Raw genomic sequence first — 13,437 nt, 5'->3', positions numbered from 1 at the left:
ATTGTTAACTGTATGCCATTCTAAATGCTTTACTTAAATCTATTCATTTAACCCTAACAGTAAAGGTACTGACTTCATTGTCTAGGAGGAAATTGAGATGGCAAGAGGTTAAGTAACCAGCCTAAAGGTTGCACAGTATTAAGAGCTGGAATTTGAAACAAGACAATCTAGTTTATTAGCCCTGGCTCTTAACACTATCTACCTAGTCCTTCCAAAAAAATCTATAAAGACCAAGCTTATTATTAAAGAACCTCAAGAACAAGAGAAAACATCATAATGAACTACTGAAAAGATTATATATTTCTGAATACTGACAAATTCTACCAACTACCATTAGACAAGCTAGCATAGGATTATTCAGTGGGTTGCCCTTGCTTAATTTAAAAATGCCTTAAAAATAAATAAAAGTGCCTTAATCTTTTATCTGACACAGAAAAGTATCTTCTGCTCAAATTTCCAAAACCTTCAAGGTGCATAATATTTTCAAATGAGCTTTACAGAAGGTTTACATAATATATAATATCAGTTTGGCAAACCCTATACAAAGTTGCTTTCCCAGAGTTTCTTGAAGCAATAAACACTTTAAAAGTTTACTCCTCAAAATATTTGCAAGTCTGTGAAAGCAGATTAATACAACAACAATCAAATCTGTTTCTGAGGTTAGTAAAGATTCTCTAATCTGGTGTTTATTTCTATACCAAAGACAGACAGATGTAGACACACACACACACACACACACACACACACACACTCTCCAACAAAGAGCCCTGGACAAAAGAGCAGTGATAATAAGTATCTGGCCCTATAATCTCCAAAAAAAAAGGAGAGACTAAATAGGTTTTGTGGAATCTGCAGAAGCAAAAAGGTTCTCAACAAGACAAAGAATTAAGTATTCTACAGTGGCTATTTACCCAGAATAAAATCGAGAAATGACTTTATAGATTAATAGATAATTAATGTAACAATATTAAAATTACAAACAGTTGGGGGAATTTCTTTTGTTTGGGGGAGGGAATTTCTTCTAGCAGGAATAAAGAAATTAATGCAGTTGCCTCCTACTTACTACCAACAACATTCATTCAGTAGAGACATGTGTTACAAAGATACTCTCTTTTCCACTTGTTAGAAAGAAGACACCTTGATACCTGATAGTAATGAAGCACGAACTTAGAATAACAGTTCTGAAGAACAGAACTAATTTTCTTTTTTTCTTTCCTTATTCCAGTCTACTACAAATTTTGCCATGCACAATGTTGTTTTCCTAGAATTTACAAGACTAAATCAGCAAAAAAGAGGGAAAAATGAAAACCTTTAGATCCCTTTAATACATAAAAGAAACCATTTTCATGCAGACCAGGAAATATTACCAAACCATAAAAAGATGCCTAGAGACAACCTTAGCAGAACAGAAAGAATACTTAGGACCTCATTTCCAGTTCAGGCTCTGGTACTACCTAAACCATATTATCTCAGGCAAGCCAATTACTGATTGTTTCTGGGGAAGATTATAACTATCTGTTCACAGAGGATGCTTCCAATTCTAAATATTGCTTTCAGTAAGTTTCAGGTAAAATGATAAAATTTTTTACTTAATAAAGTAAGTAAGGCTACTTTCTACCTTTAGTTAACTATATGTAAACACCAAAAACTTAACCTTCTTCTGCACTTGTAAATTCTTAAGTGACAATACATGATGACCAACAAAGGTCAGATTTAAACTCCCAAATGCAAAACTATATTCATTTTCTAGTCACCTACTTATTAACCACAGTGACTAATTCAATGGGTTACAGTATCACACTACTCTTAGGTAGTTTTTATTGGGGTCAATAGTAGGGCAAAGATCATCTCAGAAGAGTGTATGATAATATTTTCAGATAAATGACACAATATAAAACATCAAATTGTGAAATGATACAAAGCAACAGAATTCTGCACTGGTACATTTCCAGCTTTCAGAGTAAACTGACATTACCATATTTTCATTTATACAGTGATTTCCCATTTACTATCTCACTTAATCATTATGACAATTCTATGAAATACGTGAGCAGTACTTTTATCATCACGATCCAGACCAGCTCAGAAAGTTAGGTAACCAACCAATCTTTATTCTGGAACGTAAACCACAGAAATTAAACTATATTAATCAAGTAGGATATATTCCTCAAAGGGGGGGGGCAGCTTTAGTGTTTTATAACACAGGCAAAGAAGTAAAATACAAACGATTTCCACTATAGAATCATTTCACACCCATACAAATTGGCCACATTTGTCTGGGTACTACCATCCCTCCTCCAAAGGTCAATAAAACCACATTCTAGAATGCATGAATGTTGCCTAATGAATAATTTCTTATTATCATCATTTATGCTAAAAATACACAACTAAAGATCATAGTTCATACTACACATAGGCAGTAGGAGTCAGAACATTTAATTCTCTATCATTACAACACCAGAAATACTTGTACAAGCTTCTCCAAAAGATCAGTGTAGTCGGTCTACAAAATTTCTGACATCAGCCCCAAAGGAGAATTGAAAGACATTAAAGTTAGGAAAAGGGGCTGTCTTGCCATGATAGATAAAACAGTGCCAGAGCCTATACGAGATTTTTTGCATAGATTTGCAGAAAAGCAAAAGATAATAGTTTAAACCTACTAGAAGTCATGAGGTAATCTTAGTGTGACACAGGGCCACATATGGCTTCTTGGAAGTTTAGAGATTAAGTTGATCTCCAGGTTGTACTGCAAATACCTCCACTGCAAGAGAACAACAAAGGGGCGGGGAGTGGCCAGGGATTTGGAAGAGGTAGAGAACCTACCCTTTAAAAATTAGTAGGAGATCCGTGACAGTTCTTTGCAAAAGATCAAGGGCGGGAAGGCCCCATTCCCTTGGCCACCAACGCTTCAGATGGCACTCACACGCCTAAATTTTGTTTAGTAGCGAATGAATACGTTTAGAGCCATGTGTAAGTGGTTGAGGAGGTCACACTGACAGGTCCTGAGAAACAGCTTGGTCATCAGCAGGGAGGATCTTCTCCATTTACTCTGAGGTCCTAGATACCCTCGGAGAAGAGATGGGTACTCTACAGAACGTTTAGGACAGCTTCCAAGTCTGCGACAATGAGAGCGAACGGCAGGAAACCCAATGTATGGGTTCACTGTACTGGTAGCCAACCCTGAGGAGGTGTCCCAGATAACCAGGCTACCGCCAGACAGACACTCCGAGTCACCAGCGCCCTAAAACACTGCCTGAAGTCGAAATCACGGTGCCCCAGATCCGCATAGTCTAAGTGGGAGAGCTCCGGAAGAAGCCAAGCTCTGAGGATAGTGTCAGGCTTCCGTCCCCAATTCCACGCGCTCGTATACCTACCTACCCGCTCTGACCCCGGCGTCTCCCGATCTCAGGATCCTGCAAGCGGCTGCCGACGGATTCTCACACCCGCCGCTGGGGTCCGGCCAACCGGAACTCGTATACGTCACTTCCGGTCCGTTCTCCACCCCACCCCCTTCAGCCCCCCCTCGGGGACCGCCTCTAAAAACACAAAAGTTCCCCCTCTCCTTTCGGCAACGTCCGCTGATCGTCGCGGGACTTCAATTCGGGTCTAGGTTCGGGACCTGTGGGCGGGGCGAGAGAAAGAATGACTGTTCACTTCGCCGTTCTTGATCCGGAACTTATTAGGGAGTCCCGGAAGAGGTAACTCGCGGGTTAGAAGCGTGTTCACTACCCGCAGGGAAAAAACGCAGAGGCACGAGTGAGGCGCCGGGGAAGTTCGCTCGGTAAGTCGGCCCTTCACAGGGCTGAGGAGAGGGATGTCATTCTCCATTCTCTCTCCAGTTGGAATGTTTCTTCCCACCTCATTCCATACCTCCTCTCCCAGCCTTTCATCTCCATAAACTCTTCCGCCCAAGTGGACGCTGGAGCCCCTGTTCTTGTTCTGCCAGTCGTCCTTTGGGAGAAGGGACCAAGATCCTGGGAAGGAGAAGGACCCAGAATTTCTGGTTTCCAGGCAGAGCCTCCAGTCAGGCAGCATCGATGCGCTGGCTCCGAATGTGAGAAAATACCGCGCAGGCCTTACATTCTGTTGAGTACTTCTCGAATACCCGCAGAGTATGAAGCTGTTGAGTCCTACTAGGAAAGAAAAGGTTTCCACGAATATGACCGAAAAATGGGTCTTTCCGCGTAACACAGACATAAATGTTCAGAGAAGTATTTAGTCCTTTAACGTGGTACTCCCCAGGTACCAGACGCTGAGAATATGATGTACGTATGATGATTATGTGTAATTACTACAGCAGTTCTGTAGAGTAAATAATTAAGATTGATTGGGAGATAAGAGACTTAAGAGACAGGTGTCCTTTGAATCAGCCTTCGTGGCTGAAGAGATTGTATTTGTGTATTTAAGTGGAGAAAAGTAGAAGATTTTGTGGGAGAGATTGATTCCTGAAGGGATCTAGTAATTTGGGGTGGCTGGGTAGTACAGTATGTAGCAGGAGAGTAGATTAGAAGGATAAAGTAGTTTGTAACCAAATTATGTGATGCTTTGAGTTTGTGCTAAGGGATTTGTTTTATACTTAAGGCGTTTATCTGGTGGTTTTTGATCTGGGAAACTACAGGATCAAATTTGTGTTTTAGAAGCATAATATTAATGCCAGATGGACTAGGGTGAACTAGGACATGCATGAAGCAAATGTGGAAGGATCAGTTAGAGAAGTTAATTTTGGAGGCTTTGGGCCAAGAGTTCATTAGGGCAGTGACAGTAAAGGTAGAGAGAGAGGTTTAGTACAGATAAATTCAACAAGGTTTGGTAACTGGATGTGGTAGGACATAGGAGAAAAAGGCCAGGGTTACTCAGAAATCAAGAATACAGGGGATCCCTGGGTGGCTCAGCGGTTTGGCGCCTGCCTTTGGCCTAGGGCGCCATCCTGGAGACCTGGGATCGAGTCCTGCGTCGGGCTCCCGGCATGGAGCCTGCTTTTCCCTCCCTCTTCCTCTCTCTCTCTCTCTCTCTCTTTCTCTCTCTTTCTGTGTCTATCATGAATGGATAAATCTTTTAAAAAAAAGAAAGAAAGAAAGAAATCAAGAATACAGTAAAAGGAAATTTGAGAGGAAAAAGAAGATACCGAATTCAGTTTGGGACAGAGTATAATAATTCATAGCACTCTAGCAGAAGCTGTAAATTTCAAGTTAGGAGCCCAGGAGAGGCCTTAGGAGCCCTATGACAGTTTGGAAATAAATGAGATTGTCTCTTTCCTCCTACTAGATGTCGGCTCCATAGCAGGACTTTGTTTTCTCCAGTGCTCTATCTTTAGGGTCCAGAACAGTGCCTGGTGCACAAAAGACCCTCCATAAATATCAGTCAGTTCAATGGAAAGAGAGTATATAGACTATCACTGTCCAATAGAACTTGCATGGAAATGTTCTAAATCTTAATAGAGGGCGGCCCAGGTGGCTCAGCAGTTTAGCGCCACCTTCAGCCCTGGGCCTGATCCTGGAGACCCGGGATGGAGTCTCACGTCGTCGGGCTCCCTGTATGGAGCCTGCTTCTCCCTCTGCCTGTGTCTCTGCCTCTCTCTCTCTCTCTCTCTCTCTCTATGTGTGTGTGTCTCTCATGAATAAAGAAATAAGATCTTAAAAAAAAAAAAATCTTAATAGAGTAGCTGCTAGCCACTTTTAAGTTGTTGAGCTGTTGAGCACTTGAAATATGGCTCAGTGCAACTGAAGAGTTGAATTTTTATTTAGTTTTAATTAAGTTTAAATAACTATGTTTGACTGATGGCTACTATATTGGACATTGTAGGTATAGACTGAAGAGAGGGCCAAAGCAGGTGTATTATGTTCATTGGGGATGAACGAGACATAGAGCTGGAGGAGACAGAAAAAAGCTATGAGAAAGGTAGGATGATAATAGGGTGAAACTTGTGTGTATGGTTTTGTTTTTGTTTTTTTTTTTTTAAGATTTTATTTATTATTCATGAGAGACATACAGAGAGAGGCAGAGACATACTCGGAGAAGCAGGCTCCCTGTGGGGAGCCTGATGTGGGACTCTATCCCAGGACTCCAGGATCTCGACCTGAGCCAAAGGCGGACACTCAACACTGAGCCACCCAGGCATCCCAGTAGTTTTATTTTTGATATTTTCTTTTGTTTCTGGCATTATCTCTATACCTCTAAATTTCTCTGTCCTATTTATTTGTTTTGGTCTCTATTTTTCATGGAACTTGATCGCAGGACCCCAGGATCACAAGCTGAGCCAAAGGCAGACACTCAACCACTGAGGTACCCAGGTGCCCCAACAGGGTGGAAGATTAAAGAATTTGGGGAAGAAGAGTAAAAAAGAAGTTATCAACGAGTGGTGGGGAAAGCTTAAGATGAAGCCTAAAAGAGGCAACTACATTTGGCAATTAACAAGTGTCTAATTCCTTAGCAATTTCAGTTGAGTGGGGAAAGGAGGCAGGTAATTAAAGTTTAGAGGTAAACAGAAGAGGAAAAGTCAGGCAATGGTTTAAGAGTCAAAGAGGATTTGAGGAAGGTGTTTTTTTTTTGGGTGGGGGGGGGGTTGGAAAGGCCAAGGTATGGCCGGTGGAGTGGAATTAATGGGTGGAACATGGTTCAGAAGGGAATGGATCAAGAGCATTGGTGAAAGGGCCTTAATCTGGTAGAGGAATTAGAACCCACCAGGAGGAGGGTTTTATAGGACATGTTTGTTTTGCAGTGTCATCATTGCCCAGGATTATCCATGAGACTAAGAATAGTTCTCTTTTCCGTAGTCTTAAGCACTGGGTTTATTGATATGTTGTATTGGATATGCAGAAAGGGGGACAGGCTGAAACACCTTTTGGAGGAGTTACATGATAATGTGATTAAGGGGACGCCTGGGTGGCTCAGCAGTTTGGCGCCTGCCTTCCACCCAGGGCGTGATCCTGGAGTTCTGGGATCGAGTTCTGCATCCTCTGCATGGAGGCTGCTTCTCCCTCTGCTCCTGTCTCTGCCTCTCTCGATCTCTCTCTCTCTCTCATGAATAAATAAATAAAATCTTTTAAAAAAATGTGATTAGGCTGGTAGGAGATTAGAATATCCTAAGGATGTTAATATTAACATGTTAGAATTGGAGTTCTCGGGGATCCCTGGGTGGCGCAGTGGTTTAGCGCCTGCCTTTGGCCCAGGGCGCGATCCTGTAGACCCGGAGTCGAGTCCCACATCAGGCTCCCGGTGCATGGAGCCTGCTTCTCCCTGTGTCTCTGCCTTTCTCTCTCTCTCTCTGTGACTATCATAAATTAAAAAAAAAAAAAAAAAAAAAAATTAAAAAAAAAGAATTGGAGTTCTCATGAGATACGGTACCAAAGCAGTAAGCTTAGTAATTTCTGGAACTTCTTTTTTGGTGGGGGGTGCTGACTCTTACTGGTACATATCTTTTTAGATACAGTTGAGAAGATGAGAAGTTTTCTGTCATGACCTCTGGATGAGTATATTTTATACTACTTTTATTAGTTATGCTACTGGGGATAAGTAGCTTCTCTGTTGGATCTTTATTTTTCTTGTCTTTAATGTGAGCTTCATGTCCTTTTTTTTTTTTCCCCCACAACAACCATGATGGAAATGCACAACAGGTCCTCTATATGCAGTTCCCTTCTCCAGTTAGTACCTGAATCTGATATATAGGATATTGGTTACTTTGCAACCTAAAATTAGTGCAGAACATTCTAATTGTTAACATGGAGGTTTTATATATATAATTTTTATGTAATTTGATATTTGTTCATTTTGGAGTCTGGTTGTTAGACCTTTTTTTTTTTTTTTTTTTTTTTTATGAGACACACAGAGGCAGAGACATAGGCAGAGGGAGAAGCAGGCTCTATGTAGGGAGCCCGATGTGGGACTCGATCCTGGGACTCCAGGATCACAGCCTGGGCTGAAGGTAGCCGCTCAACCACTAAGCCACCCAGGTTTCCCTAGTTGTTAGATTATCAGAGAAAAGTCCTGCTGACACGTAAACCTCATGTAGTAACTGAATGATAGATGTATTGAGATAATGTAGGTTCTACTAAAAATTTAATTTTTTTTTTCCTGACTGCAAAGGCATCTAGATCCATAAATTATGTCAGTACAGCCATGTCACCAGATTAGACAACAGTGAAAGGAATGAAACTAGGTACTGACAACCTCCTACCTCTGGCCACTCCACGTCACTCTCTGATCCCTCAATGTTCATTTCTTCAGGATTCTGTTTTAGCCTTTCCTTCACTCTGTATACTTTTCCCAGTGGCCTCACTACTTTCATCACTTGAGTAACTACAGTTACATGTTAAGTTTTCTTAAATCTGTATTTCTGGCTGAGACTTATCTTCTGACCTTTAAGATGGCATATCCTTTCTTATTGTTGTTGCTGGACATCTCTAACCAGGATGTCTTTTGGTCAAACCAAGTGTAATATCCCTTGAACTGATTTCAGTATCTTTTACTTTTCAAACCTGCTATATCACAAAAATTTTCTTCATCAGTAAAGAGTACCTCTTTTCTCCATTTGTTCAAAGCTAGGTAATTCTGAACTCCCTTTCTTTTATCACTAGATTTCCAGTGAATCTCCAAATCATACACAGGTGCCTGAGCCACTTCTTTCTGTTTTCATTCCTGCTTCTCTTGTCTAAGTGTCACCTCATCTAGACTACTGGGAAAGGCAAAATAGAGCAGCATTAAGAACATGGGAATGAAGTACTGATACATGCCTCAACATGGATGAACCTTGAAAACATGTTAGGTGATAGAAGCGTGAAACAAAAGGTCACCTATTGTATGGTTTGATTTTTTTTTTTTAATTTTTATTTATTTATGATAGTCACAGAGAGAGAGAGAGAGAGGCGCAGAGACACAGGCAGAGGGAGAAGCAGGCTCCATGCAGGGAGCCCGATATGGGATTCGATCCCGGGTCTCCAGGATTGCGCCCTGGGCCAAAGGCAGGCGCCAAACCGCTGCGCCACCCAGGGATCCCTGTATGGTTTGATTTATATGAATGTCCAGAATAGGCAAAATAGATTAGTGATTGCCTAGGGCCCAGAGGTGGATGAGAATCAACTGCTAATGGGTACAGGGATTTCTTTTTGAAACAATGAAAATGTTCTGGGATTAGATAGTGGTGATGGTTGCACAAACTTGTGAATATATTACAAAATTGTAGTAAATTGTGTATTTTAAAAAAGGTGAATTTTGTAGTATGTGGATTATATCTCCAAAATTTTAACATCTCCTATGCTGTCATTTATTTTTTTTAAGATTTTATTATTTTTTTAAGATTTTATTTATTTGCACAAAAGAGACAGAGAGGTGCAGAGCCATGAGCAGGGAACAGCGGCAGGAGAGGAATAAACATACTCCCCGCCAAGCAAGGAGCTACACCCAATATGGAGCTTGAACCCACAACTGAGATCAAGAGGCACATGCTCTATGGACTAAGCCAGCCAGACACTCCATCCTCATTTAAAATATATAATAAAGGGCACCTGGGTGGCTCAATTAAGCATGTGCCTTTGGCTCAGGTCACAATCCCAGAGTCCTGGGATCAAGCCCCACATCAGGCTCCCTGCTCAGTAGGGAGTCTGCTCCTTCCTCTCTCTATGCCTCTCCCCCAGCTTGTGCTCTGCGTTCTCACTCTCACTTAAATAAAATCTTAAAAAAAAAAAATTGTACGATCTATCATGTAATTTCAAAAACCGGGATCCCTCGGTGGCGCAGCGGTTTAGCGCCTGCCTTTGGCCCAGGGCGCGATCCTGGAGACCCGGGATCGAATCCCACGTCGGGCTCCCGATGCATGGAGCCTGCTTCTTCCTCTATGTCTCTGCCTCTCTCTCTCTCTCTCTGTGTGACTATCATAAATAAATAAAAAAAATTAAAAAAAATTTAATTTCAAAAACCTTAACATAATGTCCTCATTTTAACATACATGAGACAAGGAATTTTTTTTTTTTTTTAAGATTTATTTATTTATTCACAATAGAGAGAGAGAGAGGCAGAGACACAGGCAGAGGGAGAAGCAGGCTCCATGTCGGGAGCCAGACACGGGACTGGATCCCGGGACTACAGGATCATGCCCTGGGCCAAAGGCAGGCGCTAAACTGCTGAGCCACCCAGGGATCCCTGAGAAAAGGAAATTTGACTGCCATCTATGCCATGTAGATTATGCAATGCATAACAGAAGGTGTTACTTATAAGCACTACAAATATGGTGGCCTCATGTATTTCAGTATATAAATGCTTACTCTCCCACTAGAAGAAACTGATGGTTGTGCCTATACATGGAAGCATTATGAATTTAATGGTTTCAAATGTAGACTGATATAGGTGTTTTATTGGTGACTCAAATACTGTCAACAGCTAGCTGAGGTAACAGGAATTTTTAAAATATAAAGGATGATCTTTGTTTTATTATTTTTTTATCTTTGTTTTATATGGTAAATTCAGTGTATATTAGAACTATGCAAAAAATACTTTGTGTCCATATGTATAATGAAGTTGGGTTCTAGTCTCAGGTGTTAATAGTTTTTCATCTAGAATAATTTCTTTTTTTTTTTTTTTAATTTTTATTTATTTATGATAGTCACAGAGAGAGAGAGAGAGGGAGGCAGAGAGAGAAGCAGGCTCCATGCACCGGGAGCCTGACGTGGGATTCGATCCCGGGTCTCCAGGATCGTGCTCTGGGCCAAAGGCAGGCGCCAAACCGCTGCGCCACCCAGGGATCCCCATCTAGAATAATTTCTAATGGAACAAATCTTCCTTTGTAAGATTTTTAACATTCCATGCTTAGGTCTAGGAAAATGTCACCAGTGCACCTCAACTCCAGGCCCAGTTTTGACAGCCAGAAACTTTTTGAGGACTTGGTACCATCCCCATTGAGAACTACTTGATTATAAAGACACAAGTAAATGAGCACTATATTCCAGAGAAGGGATGAATTATTCATGGTTTCTTTGGGTCATTTAGACAACTTGGTAAAATGGAATATTTTATTCTTCTACAAGACTTAGGGAAGACTGAGGAACAGAGCTTTATTGTATCTAAGAACAAGATAGATATTCCTCATGTTGAGATTCAAAGTCTTAAACTGCTTTACTTTTCTTGAATCTTTTTCTAGTACACAGAAGAGAAAAAACAGTAAAGATATATATATATATATATAATTTTTTTTTTAAGATTTTATTTATTTGACAGAGAGTGAACACAAGCAGGGGCAACAGCAGAGGGAGAGGGAGATGCAGACTCCTTGCTGAGCAGGGAACCTGATGTAGGGCTGGATCCAAGGACCCTGGGATCATGACCTAAGCCAAAGGCAGACGCTTAACCAACTGAGCCACCCAGGCACCCCTATTTTGCTTTTTTTCTGGATGACTTCATATAATTTTAAGATATTGCCGCATACATATATTGTCAGGATGTTTTGTCTGATAAGCCTGTATCTTTTCACTGCTAGATAGTGATAACTCCTTTCCTTTCCTTTAAGATGCTCTCCAAATCCTTGGTGATGGAATATTTGGCTCATCCTGGTGCACTCAGCTTGGCTGCCGGAGTTGCTTGTGGCATGTGCCTGGGCTGGGGCCTCCGTGTACGCTTTGGGATGATCCCCAGAAGCTCGGTCAGCGAGACAGACACAGAGACTGGAAGTGAAGCAAGCATCTTAGGAGAGAGTGGGGAGTATAAAATGATTCTTGTGGTTCGAAATGACTTAAAGATGGGAAAAGGGAAAGTGGCTGCCCAGTGCTCTCATGCTGCTGTTTCTGCCTACAAGCAAATTCAAAGGAGAAACCCTGAGTTGCTCAAACAATGGGAATACTGTGGCCAGCCCAAAGTGGTGGTCAAAGCCCCTGATGAAGAAACCTTGGTTGAATTATTGACCCATGCGAAAATGCTAGGACTGACTGTAAGTTTAATCCAAGATGCTGGACGTACTCAGATTGCACCAGGCTCTAGAACTGTCTTGGGAATTGGGCCAGGACCAGCAGACCTAATTGACAAAGTCACTGGTCACCTAAAACTTTACTAGGAATTTTGTATGATAGTCCCAACATGATGTGCTTGGAAACTGTAAATTCTAACAATAAAAGCTGAATTTCTTCCCACACTCAGCTTAAGTATTTTTGAGGTGAAAATCCATTCCCATTTTTTTCTGTCATGTACTTGGCTCACAGTTATCTTGGGCTTAACAAAAAAAAAGTTGGTTAAGTGATCCCGATGGTTCAAGTGATCGCTGAAATAAAAAATGTTTTTGTGAGAAACTGATCACAAGATTGGAATCCAAGGGTGGGGGACAGGGGACAGCATTTCCCGTGCATAGTTAGGTCCCTATGTTTTAAGAGCTCTTCTTCTCCAAGACAGCATTGCTGTACCCTCTTGAAGGATCAGGGGTTCAAGGTATTCCCATTGGATGCAAACTAGAATTTGTTTTCCTGCGATCACTTTTTGGATGACTGATAGCCAATCGTTAATAGATCATGGTATGGCCCCACACAGTGGGATTACTATCTATCTAATCTCCTAGATTTTTCTGTTTCAAGGTTGAGGTTTTATAGCAGTGGATGTAACCTACCTGTGCAGTACTTCACGTTCATTTCCCTGACCCACATTGGCCAAAGGTTCTCAGTAGTGCTTCTACACCATGGCCTATAAAAATTCCTTTTACTTCCCTCAACTTTCCTAATAATGAAGGCATTGAAAAACTTGTAAAATGACTTGTAATTGTGAAGTGAATGTAGTAGGTCATCCCAACATCCTACAGTTTCTTTACCTAGAATTTAAGGAATCAGATTTAAGAGTACTTTTATTTCCCTTCTGATCTTTATATGCCTATTATTGCAGAATACGGAGGTCCCAGTTCTCAGAAGCTACAGTTTCTTGAATGAAACCTTCTTTTAGAGGGATCCTGACAGTATTTCTAAATCAAGTATATTCCTAAGAACTGGTGGTACCAGGGAGAATTTTGGTTAACAGATGCACATTAAGTAGTTCCAGTCCGGGATCCCTGGGTGGCACAGCGGTCTGGCGCCTGCCTTTGGCCCAGGGCGCGATCCTGGAGACCGGGGATTGAATCCCACGTCGGGCTCCCGGTGCATGGAGCCTGCTTCTCCCTCTGCCTATGTCTCTGCCTCTCTGTGTGTGTGTGACTATCATAAAAAAAAAAAAAAAAAAAGTAGTTCCAGTCTTCTGTGTTTAACTTCAACATAAGCAGCACAATAACTCAACTTCCAGGGTCTAAGGTCAGTGGAGTCTGGGCAGAACACTAACAACTACTGCTTCTAATATTTAGTCAGTTTTATAGAGTTTATGCTGACATATGACAGCACAGGAGAAATTGCATCTGTGAATGATGCCACGGTAGCAACTGTTTTTAAATAGAAGGTTTATACTAGGTTTAAAAGTGATGCAATAGTATGTAACTGAGATGAAGAG

General features: G+C 41.3%; 1 protein-coding gene across 3 annotated transcripts; it reads left to right on the top strand.

Moving 5' to 3' along the window:
• Positions 1 to 3,503: 3,503 nt before the first annotated feature.
• On the top strand, positions 3,504 to 12,112 carry PTRH2 (peptidyl-tRNA hydrolase 2). Of its 3 annotated transcripts, none has more exons than XM_038547973.1 (2): positions 3,504 to 3,781; positions 11,495 to 12,112. In XM_038547973.1, the coding sequence occupies exon 2, from the start codon at positions 11,495 to 11,497 to the stop codon at positions 12,032 to 12,034; it is 540 nt and encodes a 179-aa protein (XP_038403901.1). In that variant the 5' UTR covers positions 3,504 to 3,781; the 3' UTR covers positions 12,035 to 12,112. The 3 variants fall into 3 exon arrangements, with proteins under 3 accessions (XP_038403901.1, XP_038403902.1, XP_038403900.1); XM_038547974.1 differs by lacking the exon at positions 3,504 to 3,781 and adding an exon at positions 3,859 to 4,265; XM_038547972.1 differs by lacking the exon at positions 3,504 to 3,781 and adding an exon at positions 5,874 to 5,898.
• The last annotated feature ends 1,325 nt before the right edge of the window (positions 12,113 to 13,437 follow it).

Source organism: Canis lupus, chromosome 9 (assembly GCF_011100685.1).
Source record: "Canis lupus familiaris isolate Mischka breed German Shepherd chromosome 9, alternate assembly UU_Cfam_GSD_1.0, whole genome shotgun sequence".
Taxonomy (NCBI): Eukaryota; Metazoa; Chordata; class Mammalia; order Carnivora; family Canidae; genus Canis; species Canis lupus.
Note: the sequence above shows the minus strand (reverse complement) of the source record. Positions and strands in the feature narration are given on the sequence as shown.